This window comes from Rhinolophus ferrumequinum, chromosome 3 (genome assembly GCF_004115265.2).
Source record: "Rhinolophus ferrumequinum isolate MPI-CBG mRhiFer1 chromosome 3, mRhiFer1_v1.p, whole genome shotgun sequence".
Lineage (NCBI taxonomy): Eukaryota > Metazoa > Chordata > Mammalia > Chiroptera > Rhinolophidae > Rhinolophus > Rhinolophus ferrumequinum.
In genome coordinates, this window is record NC_046286.1 from 77,605,750 (window position 1) to 77,628,888 (window position 23,139).

Below are 23,139 nucleotides of genomic sequence, written 5' to 3' on the forward strand. Positions count from 1 at the left end.
CTCCTAACCCTTATGTAAAGCCACTGGCAGAAGCAGAATGTCTGACACTTACAGGCTGCTGTTGAGGTTGGTGGAGCTCTTCTCCAACCATTGGAGTTACATTTGTTTACTAAGAATTAATAAGCTATTCGGGTAGGTTGGACCTATTATTTAAATCAAGTAATTACATACTACTATTATTTAAACTGATAAAACATGAGTTCAAAAAGAACTGTTTCTATGAAAACTAAGTTGAATGCCTTGGGGATCCTTTGTGAAAGCTGTTGAATTGGGTGAGAGACAACTATAAAACCTTAGAGGGAAATGTATAAAAATCTAGAATTGTACACTCATGTGAGAAGAGGTTTTAAGCTCTAGTATTATAAGATTCTTATCTCTTATAGAATAATATACCTCAAAATACATTATGCCTATATGATTCTGTATGATTATATGGGCATGGAGAAAGATATGAAAAGGTACACACCAGGTTGTAAATTCGAATTTCCCTTTTTTTGTATGATTTTGTTTTGAAAGCAGTTATGGGGGGAAAATATCAATAACTAGACACTGCATGAAAATAACTATTGATCCTGCTGACCTACTCTTACAAAAGGGGAAAGACTGCGGTGAACCACCTCTGCCATCCACCTAAAATTTCATTCTTCAGGGAACCAAGAGACCCATAGTTTCAAACCCCTTACAGTCCCAGTTGGTAACACTTAACCTTAGTTCCACACTTTCATGTCCACCTTTATCCACACAGTTTCAATAGAAAATTAACATTGACTTTTATACATCTATAGCCCATGGACCTTAAAATAATTCCTGGTCAGCTTGCCTTCTGGTGGATTTTAACTCTGGGCCAGTGCTTCATTCAAGCAATGTCTGTCACATGTTACAGTTTATTTGTGACATTGGCTTTCCACGAGATAGGGAGCATCTGATTGGAAGGTGTTGATTGCAAGAGTTAGGGGACTTTAAGTTCCAACGATACACATTACAAAGTCTATAAGGCGGGAAAATCCTAAGGAAATCTTGATTTTTTAAAAGTTTACTTAAAAGGAAAAATGCAATGGGGGACAAATTATAAAAGTTATAACTCTACTACAGCGCAAGTTAATACCTCAACACGATCTGGGACCTGAGAGAAGAATCCAGCTCTTCTGATTATGTTCCAGCAATCCTTTGGACATCTTGAGAAGTAAATGTCCGTGTATTCTTGAACATCTTTTCTAACTTACTTTCAAAACAAAAAAAAAGACCACCATCCTTGTAGTCTATTAATTCTTCTCTACTAATTCAATTATTAGACAGGTTAAATAGCAGTTACCACTTACATACCTGTATGTCGTATGCATCAGGTACTTAACCTACTATGTTAACTCATATGTAGGGGGAATTTAGGCTCACAGAAATTACTGAACTTGTCTGTTTTTACACAGATTTAAGTAGTAAAACTGGAATTCAGACACTTCTGAACCCCCCTGGTGAGATTCTAGGTGAGAGCAGGTACAGTGTGTTCAAGGCAGGGACAGGAATCCTCCAATTTTCCATTTTTTGCTAACAGCTCAATGAATTAAAATCTACTTCGGGGGCGGCCGGATGGCTCAGTTGGTTGGAGAGAGAGCTCTGGCCAGCAGAGTTGCTGGTTCGATTCCCACATGGACCAAGGAGCTGTGCCTCCACAACTAGATTGAAGGACAATGACTTGGAGCTGATGGGCCCTGGAGAAACACAGTGTTCCCCAATATTCCCCAATGAAAAAATTTAAAAAAAAAAGAAGTCTTCCTTTCAATTAAAAAAAAAAATCTACCTCAGAAATAGATTCCATAAGATTAGGTTTTCTTTGCAAGGGATGCATCACCTTGGTGGTGATCTAGAACTGTTCGTCTCTAAATCTTTCCAGGATGATTTGGAAATAAAAATAGAGTATTCTTGAGCTACGACAGACTGCCACAATTTTCCAGGTCCACTGTAAAAACACATCCATCCACGCTGAGTTAAAAGGATCATGACTGAGAAGAAACCTTTCCAAAGTGGTTCTTTAGCTCATACCAAACTATAACGGAAGCTGTTTCCTTAAAAGGCTCCAGGCGGTAGAAACAGGAGTGTACTTCCGTGCTGCTGCCTTTGGCTTATGCACGAGTCCTGACAGACACTGATCCCATCTGATTCGCCTCATGGCTGTCTTCATCCTGTCTTAATAATTCATTTGGTTTTACTTTCACTTACACACAAACACACACACCACGCAAATGTTATCACTAAAAGTTGTTACTACTCTAGTTAATATTAATGTCAAGAGCATGTGTTCTAAGCCCATCAAAAATGCAATTATTTCTCACTGGGAAGAAAATATGGTTAATTACACACACTTTTTCTCCTGAAAGTAATAATTATATTATTCAGATTCTGTACACTCTGTAATACACAAAACCATCATGAGCTTTGAAGCTCATGATGTCAAAATAGGAGTCCAACACAAAAAATCAACTAATTCAGCAGAACTTCATAGTTTGCAAATTATCTGCTTTCCATTTTTCTTCTCTCTATCCAATTGCGGAACAGAGAGGCAACGTGGTATGGAGGAAGAATTCTGGAGTTAGGCATCAGGGCTCCTGGAATCTTGCCCTGACTTTAACACGAAACTATCATGTGAATATGGGCAAGTGCTATAACTTCTCTGGTTTTAGTTTCCTTATATGTGAAAAAGGGAAGAAAGATGAACAGCTTCTAAGACCTGATCAAGTCTAATGCTTTCCCATTCTAGTTTCTACTTCAGAGCCCACTGACCCAGCCTACGACAATGCTTCCCTACTTTAAACTTTTACTTGGACTAAGTTTGAGCTCTTGTTACCATTGTCCAGCACCCCCCTTAGAAAAACAGACCACTCTGCTACAAGACCAACCACATATCTGCTCTAAATTTTCCCAGTTTTATTGAGAAATAATTGACAAATAACACGATGACAATAAAGTTTTCCAACTTGTTGCAACAATGTTGATAACCTTTTTTGATATCAGAGGAATTATTCATTATAAATTTGTACCAACTGGACAAATAGTTCACCAAGTTTACTATTTGGAAGTGCTGAAAAGTCTGAGTGAAAAAGTTAGACGACCTGAACTTTTCGCCAACAATTCATGGCTCTTGCATCGTGACAATGCACCAGCTCACACGGCACTGTCTGTGAGGCAGTTTTTAGCCAGTAAACAAATAACTGTATTGGAACATCCTCCCTATTCACCTGATCTGTCCCCCAATGACTTCTTTCTTTACCCTAAGATAAAGGAAATAATGAAAGGAGGACATTTTGATGACATTCAAGACATCAAGGGTAATATGATGACAGCTCTGATGGCCGTTCCAGAAAAAGAGTTCCAAAACTGCTCTGAAGGGTGGACTACGTGCTGGTGTTGGTGCATAGCTTCCCAAGAGGAGTACTTTGAAGGTGAGCTTAGTGATATTCAGCAATGAGGTATGTAGAACTTTTTTTAGGATGAGTTCGCGAACTTAATTGTCTGACTCCTATTGTATTAGTTTAAGGTATAACATAATAATTTGATACATGTATATATTGTGACATGATAACCACAATAAGTTTAGTTATCATCTATCACCTCATACAGTTACAATTGTTTTCCTTGTAAGAGAACTTTCAAAATCTACTCTCTTAGCAACTTTCAAATATACCATACAGTATAGTTAACTATGGTCACCACGCTGCAAATGTGCATCCCCAGAACTTATTTATCTTATACTTATAAATGTGTCCCTTTTGACCACCTTCACCCATTTCCACCCCTGGCAACCACCAATCTGTTGTTTTTACAAGTTCTGCTTTTCTTTAGATTCCAGGTAAGTGGAATCTCACTTTAGATCTCACATGTAAGTGAGATACCAGTGCAATAAAAACATATATATAGAACTGAGAAAGCAGGGGAGATGGAGTATTACCAACTTCTGTGTGAAACGAAATTTGTGGTTATTTGATGCTGTTGACAAAGGATGTTATATAGACTGTTCAGAATTGCAAATGAGGTTAGATATTAAAGAGATTCTATTTCGCAATAATTAACAAGGATACAAAACTAAGCAAGCGAAATCCCATCAGAAATTTCCTTAGGTTCTTTGAGGCATGCTAGGAAAGAATTGGAGTCGTTTGTATTGCTTATCCTGTTTCTGTGCTCCAGAAGGGGGAGGAGGGCTGGAGGAAGAGTGTTAGTCATCTGCAATTAATTACTCATTGAATTTTCTCAGCCGTGATCATCTTTCCTTTTGAGCTTTCATCTAAGTATCTCTGAGAACTTTTGAATATTAATTATTGTAACACTGTCCTGAAAGAATTTTTGGCCGTGAAAAATTACATGCCCTACTTTTGGATACTCTTTTCAGGTGTGGAGCCTAAAACAATCCTAAGCTGGGACAGATGTTAAAACTCATGAAGCCCCACCCTCACATTTTACAGATGAGGTTGAGACTGAAATCGAGAGATCTGCTCGATTTTAGTCACGCAGCAAGCACATACTTAGCGTACAGTGAACCACATCCTGTTCTCCAAGGTCTCACTCGTGCTTGTGCCAAAATAACATGTTTCATAATAGTTTTTACCCATCTGCCTCCTAAGTTACTGAAACAATTGATCTATAGATAACTTTCTTAAAGACAAGTCCAGCATGGAGCTGGGAATGCCTGTTTCAATATATTGGATGATCTGTGAGACTAAACAAAACAAGTTTTCCTTCCTGAAAATTTTCAATGCTTGTGTTACCCTCTCAAAGTTAGGGTAATCGAAATTAGGTTAATTATCTCTCCACGTATGAGCCTCATACAATTTTTGGTGTTGAATACGATGGACTGTGTTCAAGTCCAAGAAAGCAGCCACTCAATTTCAAGAAATTCTCTCTTTCTGGCTATTAACATTAGAATCTGGGTTACAGCCCAGTGTTTGTTACCTGTAGGGGATCACACTACGTGGTAAAATAGCTCCTTTTTTTTGATGGGCCACTAGGATGGGAGGTGAGAACACTGGAGCATGAGTGAGAAAGGAATAGGAGAATACTGAGAGGATATCCAAAGACTATTTTAATTAATTCACAGTATGGACTAGGTCTGGCCCTCAAATGCCACACTTATCTCAAGGGAAGATCCATACTGACATGGTTCAAAGATGGACATTAAAAATCAAATAAACCTGGCTCCTCCAATCAGTAGCCATTAGACCCTGGGTTTGGCACTTTACTGCCTTAAACCACAGTTTTCTCATCTATAAAGTGGGTATAATAATAGAAACACACACACATACCCTCACAGAACTCTTGGGAGAACTAAATGAGACAATACAAATAAACAATAGCAAATGTTAGGCACATAGTAAGTATTCAATAAATTCATTCTTAAACTTGCTTCACTACAATTGGCCCATCTTTACTCCAAGTTTTTAGTTCTTAATGGTTTCTGTGGTTATGAAATGCAAAGACACTCATGAGGCTTTCCCTAAAGGATGCTATTTTTCATCTCTTCTATAAAGCTGTTTTTAAGATTTTACGTAAGCTAGTGTGTCCCTTCCTTTTTCTTTCTTTCTTTCTTTTTTTTTTTTTTAAGATACAGGGCTTACACTAATCCTTTGTCCACCATTATTTATCTCTTCAGAGACATTCAGAAAATGTGAATTGTATTGACCTGGGTCACATTAGAACACCTGATCCGGATACCTCATTCTTTGTCTCCACCCTTGCCATTTTGTCCCTTTGTTTTCTCCCTGTTGCTCTACTCTGCCTCACTAGGCTGTACAATTCCTCAAAGAAAGCACAGATGTTCAAAAGAGAAATGAAAAAAAAAAATTATAATAGTTGAAAACACAAATAAATTGAGTTAACAGAGACCCAGGTCTGGAAGTTTCATGACCTAAAAACAAAGACCTCTAGAGCATAAATGTGTACCTTTTTGGTTATTTTCTTTGTACCCTGCATAATGTCACAAGCCTTCATTCCTGGTAATGTATACTGTAATATCCAAAAAAAATCATAAAAATTCATTTTATACAGCTCATAGGAGTATTCCTTGACTATATTGTCTTTTTCAGATTTTCAGTTTAATTTTGCTACAGTAAGGCCAGAGTTACCGAATAGAAATGATGCCAAGAGATCCATTTAGTTAATGTTCTGCCAAAAATAAAGAATTGGCTTTCTACTTAATCAAAGCTTCTACTCCAAACTGGATACAAAGCCGTGTTTTATATTGGCAAAATATCAGGCCAGGTGTTCTCTACGTTAGTTATAGGTAGCCTGAATCATCAATGACTCACTCCAGAAAATAAATTCTATTGCCAATCGAAATAAAGGTGGCGTGTATTCATCCTATAAATGTCTCCCATCTCTTTTGTTCTCACGCGCCATCTAGTGTTACTTAAGGGAATGTTTAGCTAAATTCTCATCCTGGCTGGGAAAATGAGAGCCTTAGTCTGGAATTGTACACCTGAAATCTATGTAACTTTACTAACAATTGTCACCCCAATAAACTTTATTTTAAAAAAAAGAGATCATCTAGTCTAAAGCCCCACCCTTATTTTTCGTATGAAGCGGACTCACTGCTTTCTGGAGGTAAAACACAGATCATTTTTGACAGGTATGGGATGAGATTTCCTTTTGGAATGATAGAGGGTATTCCCCATAACATCCTGATGACTTACTTTAGTTACTGTTCATAATCATCATCATTCATGAACAGTTTCAGTGGCACAGAACTGAGATATATACAACAATTATTTAATAGAAACTTAAGTATTACAGTGGCTTAGGAGTGAGACAAAAATCTGTGATTTGGAGAAAGTGATATATTTCCCTCAGCTTCAGTTCCAGCATCTCTAAAATGAGCATCATTATATCTATCTAAGAGGGTTGTTATGAAGAAAAAAAATGTGTGAAATCCCTAGTAGACTTTATGATTCATGGAAGCCATCAATTAATGGCAACTATTTTTAATACTGTCTAAGTAGCACTGTAAAATGGAGTGATCGGTTGGATCAGCACCAAATACAGACTTGTACAATGAACTGGAGTATCCTTTTTTCCCACTAGCAACTCTCCTCCCATGCCATACACAGCACAGTGTCATGAGTTAGAGCAGTGGCTTTGGTGATGAACAGGCAGGGCTCAAACCCCAGCTTATCCACTTACCAGCCAAGTGACCTCAGACTTTCCACTTGACTTCTCTGTAGTGAAGTTTCAACATCTGTCATAGAGGGATAATGATAATATCCATCTCATTGGTTTTTTTTTTTTTTTTTGTGAGGATTAAATGTGGTGATATATGTACCTGGCACCCAGCAAGAGCTATATAATGTCTCTGTTGTTTACATATTACCTGTAATTTAAAGCAAAACAAAAGTCATTTATTTGGTACAAGTACTAATAACACTGTTGTAAACTACAACTGATACTTAACGAAACCTAAGTTTTCAAGAACAAGATTGCTGCAATACAGACATTGATTTCTTTAATCAGAAATAACTAGGAAAACTTCTATATTTTAGGTGTTTCTGATGTATACTGTTTACAAATGTCACATTCTTGAAAGATCTTTTTGAGAGAAGTATTTCTGTGTTACTTTAAACAATAATAATAATTTCCCCGATATCCTTCTCTATGGACCATTCTGCGCTGCCTGTGGTTATTTCTAGGATAATGCTTTAAGGGAGGAGGGCATAACCATTTTCCACACTTTACAGATAAGGAAAGGAAGCCTTAGAGAAATTAAGTAATTTACTCAAGTTCAGAGCTAGTACATATGGGGTGGGGGGTGGAGAAACAAAGAAACAAAAACAACAAGGATCCCCATCCAGGAATGTCTATAACCGCTATGTAAAATAGCCTCTGCACTTATAAAAAAAAAAAAGGTCTGTAAATACGTCAGAGTGAAATAATCCCCAGATCCTAAAGCAAACTGCTTAACTTCCTTAAGTCTGTTTTCCTTAGATATAAAATGGGAATGACTGGATGAAATGGTCCAAGATACTAAAACTCTAGAATTTAAAACAAACATTTTTACTTCATAAACATGGTTTGTAAATCTAGAAATTTATGTATTTAAAATTTAAAAATACATCTACTCATGAATTTTCAGTTGAATTCTCTAACTGGTGTTCTTAAAATCACGTCATCTATATCAGTGCAACACAAGATTAGATTTTTATATTATCTAATTCAGAATTCAAAAGTCCTAAGGTTATCTATTCTTATGTGTAACATATTAGCTCTGCATTTAGTCATTTTAATGATGCCCAAAATTTCTATAAGCCGAGATTTTAAAAAGTGATCATTATTATTATTATCCCATAGGGCCTAACATCTCAATCAAAATATATGAAGTATTAAATCTGTAACAAAAATATGCAATATTATTAAACTCACTTGTTGATTCATTCCACATTCTTGTATTCTATAATATTTAAAGATTCAATGTAAAAAAATCTTATTGTTTACTCACTAGCCAGTCCCAATTTCTTTTTCAGTCAATACAAAACAAAGGGGAAATCTTCCTCAAGTCAACCTGAATACGAGCAGAAGAAAACATCGCCTGCCAGACTTTTGTTTTCCATTTTCCTCAAGCCAGCCAAACATATTTATAATAAAAAGACAGTAATATTAGTGCAAGCTTATATTCTTTAGCCCTCAATTAACACACGCCCAACAACTGGAAAGGGGCTATAACAGTAGGGGACAAAACAGACAGTACTAAATTTAGTCTAAAGCCCCATCAATCATCCTTCTTCAGTGGTCTGGCCAACAATGTGAATTTGGTAGTGGTTCCTAAGATAAGGGAATGGAGCCCCTGACAAGTTAACAACTATTAATTCATGTAGTAATTACATGTGGTGTAGATGAAAGGAAGAGGACATCCCCACGTCTTCAACCACCCATTGTAATGTCCGTATCTTTCACGTAACACTATTTGCATTCTCTTCATGGCACTCATAACTCTGATGTAAGTAGTAATTGTCTCTCTTTCCTCATCAAAATTCAGGTTCCATGACTCAGGAATTAACCTTGTCACTCCTGTATCTGAGAGCTTAGAACAGTGCTTGACACGTAATAGGTGCTCAGAACATAGTTACTGAGTAATGAATGAAATCGAGCAAGTGGTTAAAAAATAACTTTTTCTGAATAATCTTTATCACTAACGCCTTGCTGTTAGTTGTTATTCGTTCTACCTCTCCACTCACTATACCCAGTCTCCTCCTGCACTGGTTAACAAGTATGTCTGAACCAGAAAACTCTTCACAGGCAGTGACAGTCTGGTGTTGAGCTATTAGTGGCCTGCTCCTGAGCTCTGAGGATGCTTGCCCTAAAAGGACACAAAAACCTTCAGGCAGGAGACATTTCCGGATGGTTCCACCTCTCCTCTTGTAACTTCTTTCTTAGGTGTTTCTCATAAATTAGACACTGTCATTCAGCATCATGAACTTTGTACATGTCCATCATGTCTGGAGTTACAAAGTTCTTTATGTGTTGAGAGACTTGTGTTTCATAAGCATCTTCATCATTCATTAAGAGATGCATATAATACACCCTATTCTGATGTGGGTAAAATGTACTCCCACACTGAAGCCTTGCTTTCTAAATGAAAACCTAGGAATCATTTAGTACCAGGAGGGATGGAGAAGTCTACATCCACAGATCCCTTTAGATACCCTCTGTTCCACTCTTACCCCCGCTCGCCCCGTGCCCAAAATTCTTGCTAGTTGTGGAAAGGCCCACATCCAAACTGCACAGGAAAGCACTAAGCTTAACTGTCAGATCTTTCCCCACTACATTCCCCTCGGAGTACCTCCACCTGGAAGTAGATCTCGTCATCTTGCCAAACCTGAGAAGAGGCCAGCAGCTTATAGCAGACTGGTGCTTTATGCTACTGCACGGTTTGTAAGACTAACTTTGACTTCATACTTAGGGAATTGGTGAGCATAAGCTTCACAGAGTTTTCACATCCCTTCCTTCCAGCAGAGGCATAAGCAATTAAACAAATGGTAGCCCTGTTGGTATCACAAAATATTATCCTGGACTGATGTGTGTTGTGCTAATTCTTATCCTAGCTCTTTCCCATTGTCTCTTAAATTTCACTTGATGTCACCGGAAACAGGCCTATTTCTTGACAACGTAGACAAATTAGAAACCCACATCCACTATTGGGTACAGACCTGCAGGCCTTACAAAGCCTCTTGAGAGAAGATCATATCCATGCCCAGGCATGTAAGTATCTAGGAAGCTTTTTAAATACACAGATTCCTGACCTTTATTCTCAGGAAATTTTAATTCAGGAAGATTGAAGTGGGACCAGAGGACCTGTATTCTTTAAAAGTTTATTCACTCCTGCCACTTTTATCAAAACTCTCAACCATCCACCTCACCGTACCTGAAGCATACTTATTTTGGGAACCCAGTGATTTTAAACCATGCTTCTATGATCAATGAAAAAAGCAACAATAACTAAATTCATTTTGTTCTCAGAACAAGGGGAGCATGCATTCATTCACTTATATGCACATCAGACACCATGCTAAAAATCTGCACGGAAAATAAGGATGAATAAGACAGTTCCTGTGGTCAGGACGTACTACAATACTGTGGGGTCCAGTGCAAAATAAAAAGGCAGGGCTTCTTGTTCAAAAAGTATTCAATGTTTCACGACAGTGACAGCAGAGCGTTAAACCAAGCACAGGGCCCATCTGAACATGGGCACAGCATACTCATTCTGGGAACTCACTGACTAAAACTATGATCCTATAAACAATGCAAAAAGAAACACAAAGTACTTCCTTTTGCTCAAAACAAGGAGAGCCCTCAGCTACGCTCATGTCACTGGCCCTGCCTGTGTATAAAGGAGGAATCTAGAGTATTCCCACCTGAGAAATGACGTTCAAACAGGCAAAAGTGATGAGCTAATCAAAAAAATTTATTATCATTAAGAGTCTCCATTTCAATCAATTCTAGTTGAATAACTAGTCGTTGCATTTCCAATGAGTGTACTTAATAACAATGATGGGAATAAGGAATTACTATTATCCATTATGTTGGGGTTTTCCTGGGTGCTGTTGCCTTCTAGCAGCTATAAAAATAAATCCCTAGGAATAAAAGCTTCTCTTTGTAGAGCTGACTGAGGCATAAGCAAGTGATATCCATGAGTTTATGAAAAGGAAAGAATAACAGGTTTTCATTTCTACTTAACTCACAATAGCTTCCAAATATCTTTTCTAATCTCCTAACGAAATGAAAAAAAAAAAAAAAAAAAAAAAGAAAGAAAGAAGAAAGAAAAAAAACCCAGTGTGAAAATGTTCACTCAAGACAGCCAGCTGGAAATTTGAATTAATCCAAATGCACTTAAAAATGAGCCTTTCCATACTTCAGAACATTATTCTGGTTAAGCCATTTGTCAGACTCACATTCTGACATTACATGTTAGTAATCATCATGATTCCATTAATATAGAATTACGTAGTTTAAGAAGTTAATGGCTATTTTGTTGTATGGATTTGGAAATCTTAAACCCAAATCTTGGTGTTTATTCCTATCGTTGTAAAGCCAAAGAGCTGGGGTTTTTGTTTGTTTGCTTGCTTTAAGTGTGCAGACCAACAGCGTGATCAAAATGCTTGGACTTCATATACACAGTGTTTAAGAGTTTTTTGTATGGCCCAAGATTGTTGAGGTTACTACATTATCTGCCCAAGTGCCAAGGATTTGGTTCTTCCACATTTACTGTTCATCGTTGTTTCGCCTGATTTGTATTCTGACATCATACTCAGCTTCAGAACATTACAAATAGCAGTCAACAAAATTAAAAACAGCCATGTAGTATGCTGAAATGGTGATGGAGAGGAAACAGTGTCTCAACAAAAGCATATCCAGAGCAACAGTGTTTTATATTGTTTAAAAAAAAACACCTACCCAGATGGTAAGGGATGTTTTCTTCCTGCACACACAAGAGGAACAGCCAAGAAAGAAGACCTCTCTCTCTCTCTCATGCCATTTCTAGTTATTTCTAGGAGGCACTCGCACATTCAAATTCGCTACCATAAAAGCATGACTAGGATGAGCTGTTCATCCCACAACCATCACCACTACAACCACCCCCTGCCCCCTGCCTTCAAAATATAACCTTCCTTTCAAGAAAAGTGGAAAGGGAAATATCACGTATACAATTACAATTAATTTTACACAGTGGAAAAACAAAATTGACAAACTAATACTTATCAAATTTACTAAGGAAAACAAAAAGAATTTCGCTTAATTGAACACAGTGTACTTTTTGGACTCTATTTTTACTGAGATCCACTGACAAATGTAATGTACATACAATAAACAACACTTCAGTTTCTAGTTTTTCTTAAAACTGACAATGTAATGAAATCTACATCTAATTGGTACTTCAAACGTATCAGTCAAAACATCTTATACACACCTTAACCAGCAAAGCGCTGATGATAGTTCTACAAGCATGATGATTAAATAGTAATCCTTCAGAATCATTCTTTTAAAAACACAGACCAACTCTGGGGAATCTGACTTGATAAGTCGGGGGCGGGGGGGTGAGGCCCAAACGTGTTTTATTTTTAAAATAAAACATTTTAAACTTCTTAGGTGGTTTTGAGACACACCTAAGTTTTGGGACTATTGTTCTCAATGAATGGTTCTCAGATGTGGTCCCCAGAGGTGCAGCATCAGTAACATCTGGGAATTTGTTTGAAATGCAACTTCTGGGTCACCACCCAGACCTACTGAGTTAGAACCTCGCAGGGGGAGAGGCACCACTCTGCAGCTTAGCAAACCCTCCAGGTGATTCTGATTCTTGTTCATTTGAGAATTTAATCCAAAACAGAGTTAGGTCAAAATCATCATCGTGTAATTACTAAAACAAAGCAATGAGACCTTTCACCAGATTTTCTTTTATAGCTTCTATATTGAACACACAAATCAAAATAAATCTCAGAGATGTTATTTCTGTGTAAAAGTACACAACAGCTGCTATTGAGGAAATGTTCCTGCAAGTGATCACTTGTGCCACCCTGATCTCAGCCTCCAACTCCTTCCCTGGGTTAGAGCAGAGGTCAGCAAACTTTTGCTGTGAAGGCCCAGATCTAAATGTTTTCAGCCCTGCAGCTCATATGGTCTGTCATAACCACTCAATTCTGCCATTCAAAACACATAAAGGAACAGGTGTGTCTGTGTTCCAATAAAACTTTATTTACAAAAACAGGGATAGGTCCAAATTTGGCCCAAGGGCTATAGTTTGCTGACTCCTGAGTTCTAAAAATGATGGCAGACAAGTTGGGAAAAAAACAAAATGAAAAGTCCCTCACCCATGAATGCATACTCTCCCATGAGTACAAACTTATCCAATATGAAAGCTGCTTCTAGGTAGAGGACAGACTATAAGGAAAAGGAAAGAAAGTGTCATCTCATTTATTCACTTATCACTTATTCACTCAATAAACTTTAATCAGGTGCATACTACCGTGTTTCCCCGAAAATAAGACCAGGTCTTATACCATATTTCCCTGAAAATAAGACCGGGTTTTATATTAATTTTTGCTCCAAAAGATGCATTAGGGCGTATTTTCAGGGGATGTCTTATTTTTTCATGTACAACAATCTACATTTATTTAAATACAGTCATATCATCTTTTTCTGGAACATCGTCATAACGTATTAAATGCGTCCGTCTGGACCACGATCTTAACTGGGGCTTATTTTTGGTGTAGGTCTTATTTTCGGGGAAACCTGGTATCTGCCTGGACTCAAGCTCAAAGCCCTACACGCATAAACCCAAGTCCAACAGAAAAAAAAAAAAAACACATTAGAAATAAACAATGAACTGTGGTACAGCCAGACAATGGAATATTATTCAGTGCTAAAAAGAATGAATTATTAAGTCACAAAAAGACAATGGGAAAACAAATGCATATAACTAAATGAATGAATCCAATTTGAAAAGACTCTATGATTCCACTATATGACATTCTGGAAAAGGCAAAACTATGGAGACAATAAAAAGATCAGTGGTTGCCAGGGGTTAGCAGAGAGGGAAGGACGAACCAGCAGAGCTCAGAGGACTTGTAAAGCAGTGAAAACACTCTGTAATATAATGGAGGCTACATGCATTATATATTTGTCCAAACCCATAGAAGGTACAGCACCAACAGGGAACCCGAAGGTAAACTGTTGACTCGGGGTGATTATGATGTGTCAATGTACCTTCATCATTTGTAACAAATGTACCACTCTAGTAGGGGTTGTTGATAATAGAAGGCTAGGCATGTGTGAGGGCCAGGGGACAGGAGAAATGTCCATACCATTCTCTCAACTTTGCTATGAACCTAAAAGTGCTTGAAAAAATAAAGTCAACTTGAAAAACAAAAACAATATTCTCTATGCAGGGAATGAGAAAAGACATCTGATAGTACTATTAGTTGAGGGAATCTTGGGATGTAGAAGTAATACCAGGGAGATATCTGATACTAAATTGTTGTTCCAATCGTGATGGGTCTATTCCAATAAGCCACATTATCTGGCCCATTAATTCACAAATCTCAGCTTATTGGTTTCCGGATTAAGTGAACTAATTGCTTAAGTAAGCCCACAGGGCTGAAGAAAGAAGCCTGGTCCAAAGAGAGACCCAAATCTGTAATAATAATAGTAACAATGACCCCAAATGGCATCCTGCTTTTTACCTTATCATAGCCTCTCTCTTTGTGGGCATCTTGTCATTAGACTGTACATTCATGGAGAACAAGTCCACATTTTATTCATCCTTATATCTTCCAGAAATAATTTCGTATCTGGCACACAGTAGGTACACAATAGACATTGTGTAATAACATGAAATAAATAATCATTGAGAGGCTACTGAAAAAAAAAAGAAAGAAGCAATGTTTTAATGCTGATCGAATTGCTCTGGAAATGTAAAAGGGATGAGTGACAAGCTCTAAAAAAGTTGTTAAGTCAGGTTCTCCAGGAATGACTAGGATTATGCCACTTGGAGAAGAAGGAGAACATTATTCCAGGTAGAGGAAACAGCAGGGGTAAAGCTCCAGATTGACACATTCACAAAACAAAGATCAACATAGCCAGACCATGGCTTAAAATGGTGAGAAAGGGAAGGAGACAGAAAATGAAGGCATATTTTACCTTATACGCCCGAGAATTTCAGAGATTATATGGATATGTAGTATTATATCATATAATCTGGAAACTGTCATGATCAAACACTTAAAAGCAAGCCAACAAACAAAAAAAACCACAACGGATCACTCTGGCTGTAGTACAGAGGACCAAATAGGGGGTACTGCAGAATAATGCTTAACAGGCCCGGTGAAAGATGGAAGGAATTGATTGAACCAAAATAGTGTCCAGTAAAATGGATGGGAGGTAAACATTTGAGAAGATTTCCTGAACTTGCAAAAATATTCTTTCCTATTAGATGAGGAAGAAAGAGCAAAAGAAGAGATTCTTTTCTCATTCTCATTCTCAATCCTTCTCATTCAAGAGATTTTAGAACAGGTAAGATTCTTCCCTGAATCAGGAAATATAACAAAAGAAGAAGCAAGCATGGAATACAAAGATAAACTCTGTTCTCTTATAAATACTCAGTTGAATTTCAGAGGTTTGGGGAAAGATAAAATGTAGTCTGAAAATGTTTATTGAATAGAATGATTTATCTGAAACCACTCTGGAAGCTTGAAAACAATGCAAACAAACTACTAGTATTTTTAACAATAACCAAGACATGACACACCTATAAAATGTAATGCATTTTGAAAAGAGGTGAAACAGGCACATTCTTGGAGAGCCATAGGAGACTACTACAAAATTTCTCCCGTTCATGTTTCAGGTATCCCTGCCTTGGGGAAGCCCACTTCTTCCCGTGCTTCTGGACAGTGAAGGTCTATAAGCAAAAACCTAGGGGGGAAAAAAAAAATCAATGTTTGGTCCTTCCAGCACCAAAGATTTCCTTGGTCCACCACAGGCCAGGGCAGGCCCAACCAAGTTCAGCCTCTTACCAGGAGACCTGTAGTGAAAAGATTCCAAAAATGGCATGAGAGTTCTAGTACCCAAATCTTTGTAAAAGCAGGAATAGTGAACAATACAATTTACATAGAAGGTCAGAAAGTCAAATTTAGCCTTTCAAATCGCAAGGAATATAGTGGCACTCGTTTGCGATATGGAAATTTTCTATAGGACAGATACCAAAAATATTACAGTGATTAAGTTTGGGTGGTGGGATTATGATTTAGTATCTTTGGGGACATTCTGTACATTTTACAGGTTTTCTACAACAAAAATACCTTACTTCTGTAATTGAAAATAAAGTATAATTTACTGAAGAAAGCACACGTGCCAGCTTCCATCTCCACTGCTACCTTCTTAGTTCAAGTTACCAATAGCATCTCTTGTCTATGGCTATAGCATCTTCCCTGACCTCCCAGCTTTCCCTCTTGGCCCTACAGTGCATTCTCCATTAAGCAACCATAGTGCTACTTTACAATGTAAACCAGTACTTCAAAGAGATATGTGCATCTATATGTTCAGTGCAAAATTATTTACAATAGTCAAGATATGGAGGCAACCTGGATGGCTATTAATGGATGAATGGATAAAGAAGAGGTGGTGCATATATACAATGGACTATTACTCAGCCATAAAAAAGAAAGAAATCTTGCCCTCTGCAACAACATAGATGGATCTAGAAGGTATTTTACCAGGTGGAGTAACTCAGAGAGAGAAAGACAAATGATTTCACTTATATGTAGAATCTAAAGACAAAATAAATGAATAAACAAAACAGAAACAAACTCATAAGTACAGAGAACATTTTGAGGGTTGCCAAATGAGAGAAGGGTTGAGGGGGATGGATATAAAAGGGGAAGGGATTAAGAAGTACAAATTGGTTGCTACACAGTAGCCATGGCCTGCAGGGTATAGCATAAGGAATATAGTCAATAATATTGTAATAACTGTGTATGGTGTCAGATGGGTACTAGATTTATCAGGGTGATCACTCCGTAAGATATATAAAGGTCTAATCACTATGTTGTACACCTGAAACTAATAATATTATATGTCGATTTTAACTAAAACATAAAAAATATATACAGAAGGTACCAAAAAATGTGTACACATTTTAAGAAAGGAAAACTATTAAAATTGTAATCCTCAATATATACCGATAACAAAAGATGAATACAAGTCACATTTGACTTCTGCAATTACAAAAAGTGCTCAAAGTGGTTACCATCAGCGTCCAGACACTTCTGATTATGGCAAACTACTGCTTGAGCACAGATAACGTCTCTTAAAATGTGTATACATTTTTTTGGCACCCCGTTATATTAAAAAAAAATGTAAAGTTCAATGCACTTAAAAAAAATCAGTCTCTAGGAGACTCACTGACCTGGCTCTGGCCTATCCCATTGATCTTATCTCTTAACTTCCCCCTCCACCTGTCCCCCTCTGCCCAGGGTGGTTCCTAAATGTTCCCCTCCCCACCACCACACCTTTCCGGAACCCTCTCCCACCCCTAATGCCTTTCTCCATTCTGCCCACACTACACCTGTCTCCAGAACAAACTCAGCAACTTCATTCCGTTCCCAGATCAAACGTCATCTCTTCAGAGAGGGCTTTGCTGAGTGTCCCATTGAAAGTCACACTCTATATTATTTCTCTGTCTGCCCTTCATAGCACTTAAAATAACCCGATAGTTTCTTATTTATTGTCTCCTTCCCCATGTGAACACCACTCTCTCCCCCCACCTGTAATATAAGCCCCTTGACAGCGGGAACCTTATCCATCCTGTTCAAACACCTATTTTTGAATATCACAACAGAGCTCATCATATACTCATAGGCGCTCATTAAACATTTGGTAAGGAAGGTGAGGGAAGGAAAAAATTACCAGCCCGAAAGATTTTACCTCAACATTGCCTTCAAGTTTATTTTATGATGTGCTTGGGGAAGTGGTTAAGATTGTGCATTTTCTTGCTCAGCATGCCATGACATCACAATTGCCAGTTTGTATGACAGACTGAAACAGAAGCAGAAAATGGGGATTTAGCTAAGGTTGTTCTTTTGTGTGGTTTTACTGGGGAACTTCGTAGAAATTAAGCTCTCTAACAGATTCATCAGGCTAACTCTGAAAGACAACTTTCTTTAAATGTTATAACCAAAACATTCAAATACAATAACACAAGAAACTTAAAAATGTAGGAGGAAGGAGTGCAAAATAGACACTGATTTGTTCCAAGAAAAGCAAATACTTAGATTCCAACTGGACTTGCATCTTTGAAATCAGTCATGACCTACCCTTATCCCCCACCCCCACCATCATTCCACAGAAAACAATACCAGGCTTATCCTCATTATTCACAAACCTTAGGATCTATCTGTATTCCCAAGTTGAATTCCTAGCACTGATAGATAATCTTAAAGTTGCTGGTTGGGCTAAAAGCTATGCCTTTGAGGAAAGCACAGAATGCCTGGAATTTTGGACATGAACATATAGTATCAACCCTAGAACTAGTTTGGTATTTCTAGCTTCTTGCCCAGACTCCAATTAATATTTTAATCTTTCTAGTTCTGTACAGATACAATGATCCTTTCCCTAAGTTGCTAAAAACCAAAGCTAGAAGTTGTCCTAAGAAATGGAAAATTCATTGATTAAATCAAAAGCAATCAGTGACAAGGACGTACACCTTTTGTGCTACACAAAGATAATTGATTAGCTCTTAGACTGCTGCAAAAAAAATCTGACGGGAGGATAGCTGGAAAGTTCTATATTTTATTATTAAAATAAAAACATTTCTGATCATGTGGCAGCTCGCAAGTGAACAAACTACAGCTGAACTGTAGTTCACTGTAGTTTTAGTATTAGTAATTTACTATTACTAATTTAGTATTAGTAATTTAGTATTTTAGTTTTAGTAATCCTAAATACTAGTTAAATCTATTTCAAAAATAGTGGTAGAAATAAAGAAGCAGATATAAGTTCTTCCTTAATAAAGGAAAAGACAGATGAAACATGCATATTAAGACTAAAGTTCTAGGGGTGGCCAGATGGCTCAGTTGGTTAGAGAGCGAGCTCTCGAAAACAAGGTTGTTGCCCGTTCAATTCCCACGTGGGAGGATGGGCTGCGCCCCCTGCAACTGGACCGGGAGCTGAGCTGCGCCCTCCACTGGGATAGTTTTACTCTGGGATAGTGACACATGAAGACATCATGTGTCATAATTGGATGAACGGGGAGAAAAGGAACAGAACTGTCTACCTATTCCTCAATATCCAAAGGTGGAAACAACTTTTTTTCCGTTCTCTTCTTCTTCCACCTGATCATTAAGGCACTATTCTAGGTGACTGTTGATTGCAGTTCTTAACATTAGAACAGATTTTATGTCTAACTAGCACAGGAATGATCACGGCTGACTAGATGGGGGAAAGCACTTCCCAGAAACCATTCCACAGAAAGAGACCAACAAGAACAAACAGAGACAGGCCTTGGAAAACAGTTTTTCTCAGTAAAAGTTTGAGTCACTGGGAGAAAAGGGTGTTTCTTATGTTAATTCCACTGAGGGACACCTGGGTTGGGGGATCTGCTTGAGAGGGGCTGGGGGCGTGGTGGGGTGGGGGTGAGGGAACAGATAAGGGTCAGAGACCAGACTAGTATTAACATCAGAGTACCCCTGGCAGCTTTTGTCTTGCCACAGGGCAGCTGAGAGCTCAGAACTGGGATGCTGCAAATGCAAAGTTAGGATATTTACACCAGAAAAGGGAGGAAGGAATGGATTTCTCCAAGTCCCAGGCTAGTAATGAGACTTTAAAGAACTTTGTCCCTTCTGTAGAAGAAAACCTATTAGACTGAATGCAATTGGATTCTAGTCGCTACAGAATTAATTTAAAACAGAAATTTTTACCTCCACACAAGTTTGATCCTTCCCTCACTCTCTTACTTGAAGCTGTTCACTTGATCACAGTTAAATGAGCCCACAAGAAAATGCATCACAAACACTAAATTATGTTTAAAAGAAGGCTTTAAAAGCAATAATCTGTCCAGAAATTCCAACTTTTTCAGTCGAGTACAAAGGGTGCCAAAAAACTGAATACACATTTTAAGAAAGGAAAACTATTAAAATTGTAATACTCAATATATACCGATAACAAAAGATAAATATAAGTCACGTTTGACTTCTGCAATTACAAGGGGTGCTCAAAGCGGTTACCATCAGCGTCCAGACACTTCTGATTATGACGACCTACTGTTTGAGCAACGCTGACCAAAGTGTCCACTTGTGTACATTTTTTTGGCACCCCCCCCCCCGGTATTTACCACTCGACATGAAATATTTCCTTGTCTTTTTTCTTCCTTTATCACTGCATGATTTGTAAAATTTTTCAGTTTTGATAAGAAAAAAGTTATTTGCTGTCTTAGAGAAATAACACATGGTTACTGTTTTAAATGAATTGTTACTAATAAGTTTATCTTTAGATTAAGCAGGAAATAAATCTAATGCCAGAGTAGGGGGAAAAAAAAACAACATTTTTCTGCCCCATTTGATTACAATTACTAAATGTTAGGCAATACCTGTAGACCTACTATTGCTTATTAACTTGGGATTTACTTGGAAAAGTGATCCTTTCAAAACCTCTAGCCAAATTAATAGTAATTGAAACTGTAGCCATTATTTCATGACATTTTGGGTAGTTTTTCCTTGACAGCACAGAGTTAAATACATGCATTTAGATGCTCTTGGTTTATGTTCTGAAACCCTCCTCTCGTTTTTTTTTTCTTTTTCATGAAGAGCCATCTGAAGATGTTGACTCCACAGTTTCCATCAAAAATGTTAATTTGCAACCACAAAGCTACATCGTGAATACATTTCTTTACTTTTGAACTGATGCCTTTGCGGCGAAGCTATCCTACTCAACACCCAAAGACTATAGGGGCGCTACTTTTTTTTTTTTTTAATGTGTGGGCTATTTATTTCTCGAGTAAATCCTGAGCATTTGTTTTGTTTTTACAAGTAACCAGATAACTGTAGTATGAATATTTCCTTTCTAGCCAGCTTAAGTTCAATACTGATCTAGGTTGATGTTGAATTTTAATATTATTAATTATTCTCTGTTGGCTGAAACTGAAATCATAATCATCTTGAAAGGGCTACTGATTATGATATCCATTTGCCTATATGGCCTGAAATACCTTTTCTAAGAATATGCCAGGAATCTTGGGGGGCAGGGGGAACGTACTTTTAACCTCTTGGGAATAGAGACTTAAGCTTTACCAAGCAGGTCAGGAACAGGGTCAAACATATCAGAAGTAAGAAAGAACACTAATACTTATTTTCAAGCTCACCAGGAAAGGGTTTTAAAAATCCCACAAAAAGTCCGTTTTCTCAGTCTTTGTTAAAAACAAACTTGTAATGTGAGAATTAGGCTAATAGTTAAATGACCTTTCCCAGCTGTGGATTTCAGAGCTAATAAACACATCGAAAAGAGAAAATCATGCAAAGGTGCTCTCCTTACCTGAGGTGAAAGCAGTACACCAGCTTTGTTACTATTGTAACCATCTTTCCCAGGTCAAGAGCAGGGAAAGCCAGGGTGACAAGAAGTGTAGAAAGAAGCGATGATTTGAGCTGCTGCAAGACTCTTCCCAGGGCACCTTCTCCTGTGACACACCTCTCTCTGGCTCAGAAGAGACGCGGCTCTTACTCGCCGGTCACGGTTTTACCACAAGCCTGTCATTTCTGCTCAATCATCCAGCAGCTCCTTTAAGCACCCCGCTGAAGCGTGGGCACGAGGACATTGAGCCCCGCGCTGAGCAGGTAGTGGATTCAGGCTGGCGGGCTTCTGACGAGCTCGCTGCGCGGCTGAGGATGCTAAAGCCACACGTTATTGGTCAAAGATGATCAGCTTTGCTGGAACAAGGATCATCAGCTGCGGCAGAAGCCCTGATGCCAAGCCAAAGCTTGCCGTGAGCTCTGAAAGCGGCCCCAGCTACTGAGCATGCTCTGCTTCCCCGCCGCTCCACATGGGCCTTTCAACCGAGAACGGTCACTTCTCTTCCAGATTTGAGAAAGGGAGAATAGCGGTGTGAGCAGAGTGTGAGATTTAGTGGAGGTAATTTATTGAAGCTGGAGATGACCTTGGCCCCATCTCCCTCTGCAGCAAAAATGAAAGGAAAAGGACACATTGCATTGCTCTTAGCAAATATTTTTGATTGATAGGTTTATAGAGATGTTTGGAAGCTAATACATAGTAGTGTTTGGTCTTTAGCTCTCTCCCTGCACAAGTAAGTTGCCTCTGGGGCCAAATATGTGGTGTAGGCAGTGAAAGGCTTTTAATCCTAGCAAATCACTGTCGCTCAAAGATGAGGTGTGGAATTGCCTATATTTGAAAGTCTAGGCGATGTGTCAGGAATTAATTGATCTCTACACAAGCAAAATCTACCTATAGACAATAACTTCCTTAAGTAAAACAATTATAAAGTAATTGTGCAATTTTTGAAATTCAAATGTTAATAATCTGTATTATAATAACATACATTTTGAAATTTAAATCAGATGGCAAGCTCAGTGAAAGCAGGAGCGTTGTTTATTCATAATTATAAACCCAAATCCTTTCTTGGGACTTGGTAAATGGCAAGTGCTTCATTCATTAATGCTTGTGTGAGAAATAATTGTGGGTTTCTTAGATAATCTAATAAATGGCACTCACAGGCAGGCTGAAATTCTTGAATTTGCTATGGTCCTATATTCTAACTCTTGAGCTTCTCAGCTTTGCATTTTGGCTGGCCAAATATTTGGAAATAGGAATACACTAAATTTTTGTCATGTAATTATCCAATGCATAAAAAAATTGGCTTTTAAATATAATTTTCATTTTTGTGCTGTTGTGGTGGTGGAGGTGGTGATGGTGGCGGTGATGGTGGTGAGTGTGTGTGTCTCTTTTTCTTTTCTTTCCAGCTCCCTACGATGCTCTTTGCCAAATTGAACCATGTTCTCTATGCTACTATTGAAGCCAGCGATATTGACTTTCCATGGTGTGCAGATAAAATTATCTCATTTTGAAAAATTCTAGCCAATCATTTCTGCCAAGTCTGTGAAAGGTGAATCCAAGAGG

At 38.0% G+C, this 23,139-nt stretch overlaps 1 protein-coding gene across 1 annotated transcript in view; it reads right to left on the minus strand.

Annotated features, from left to right (window-relative positions):
- ARHGAP18 (Rho GTPase activating protein 18) overlaps window positions 1-21,941 on the minus strand; it is a 175,355-nt gene extending 153,414 nt beyond the window's left edge. Inside the window, exon 1 of the mRNA XM_033103378.1 lies at window positions 21,544-21,941. Within this exon, the coding sequence (XP_032959269.1) occupies window positions 21,544-21,587 (44 nt within the window). The 5' untranslated portion in view covers window positions 21,588-21,941. The remainder of the gene's footprint in view (window positions 1-21,543) is intronic.
- Between the last annotated feature and the right edge of the window lie 1,198 nt (window positions 21,942-23,139).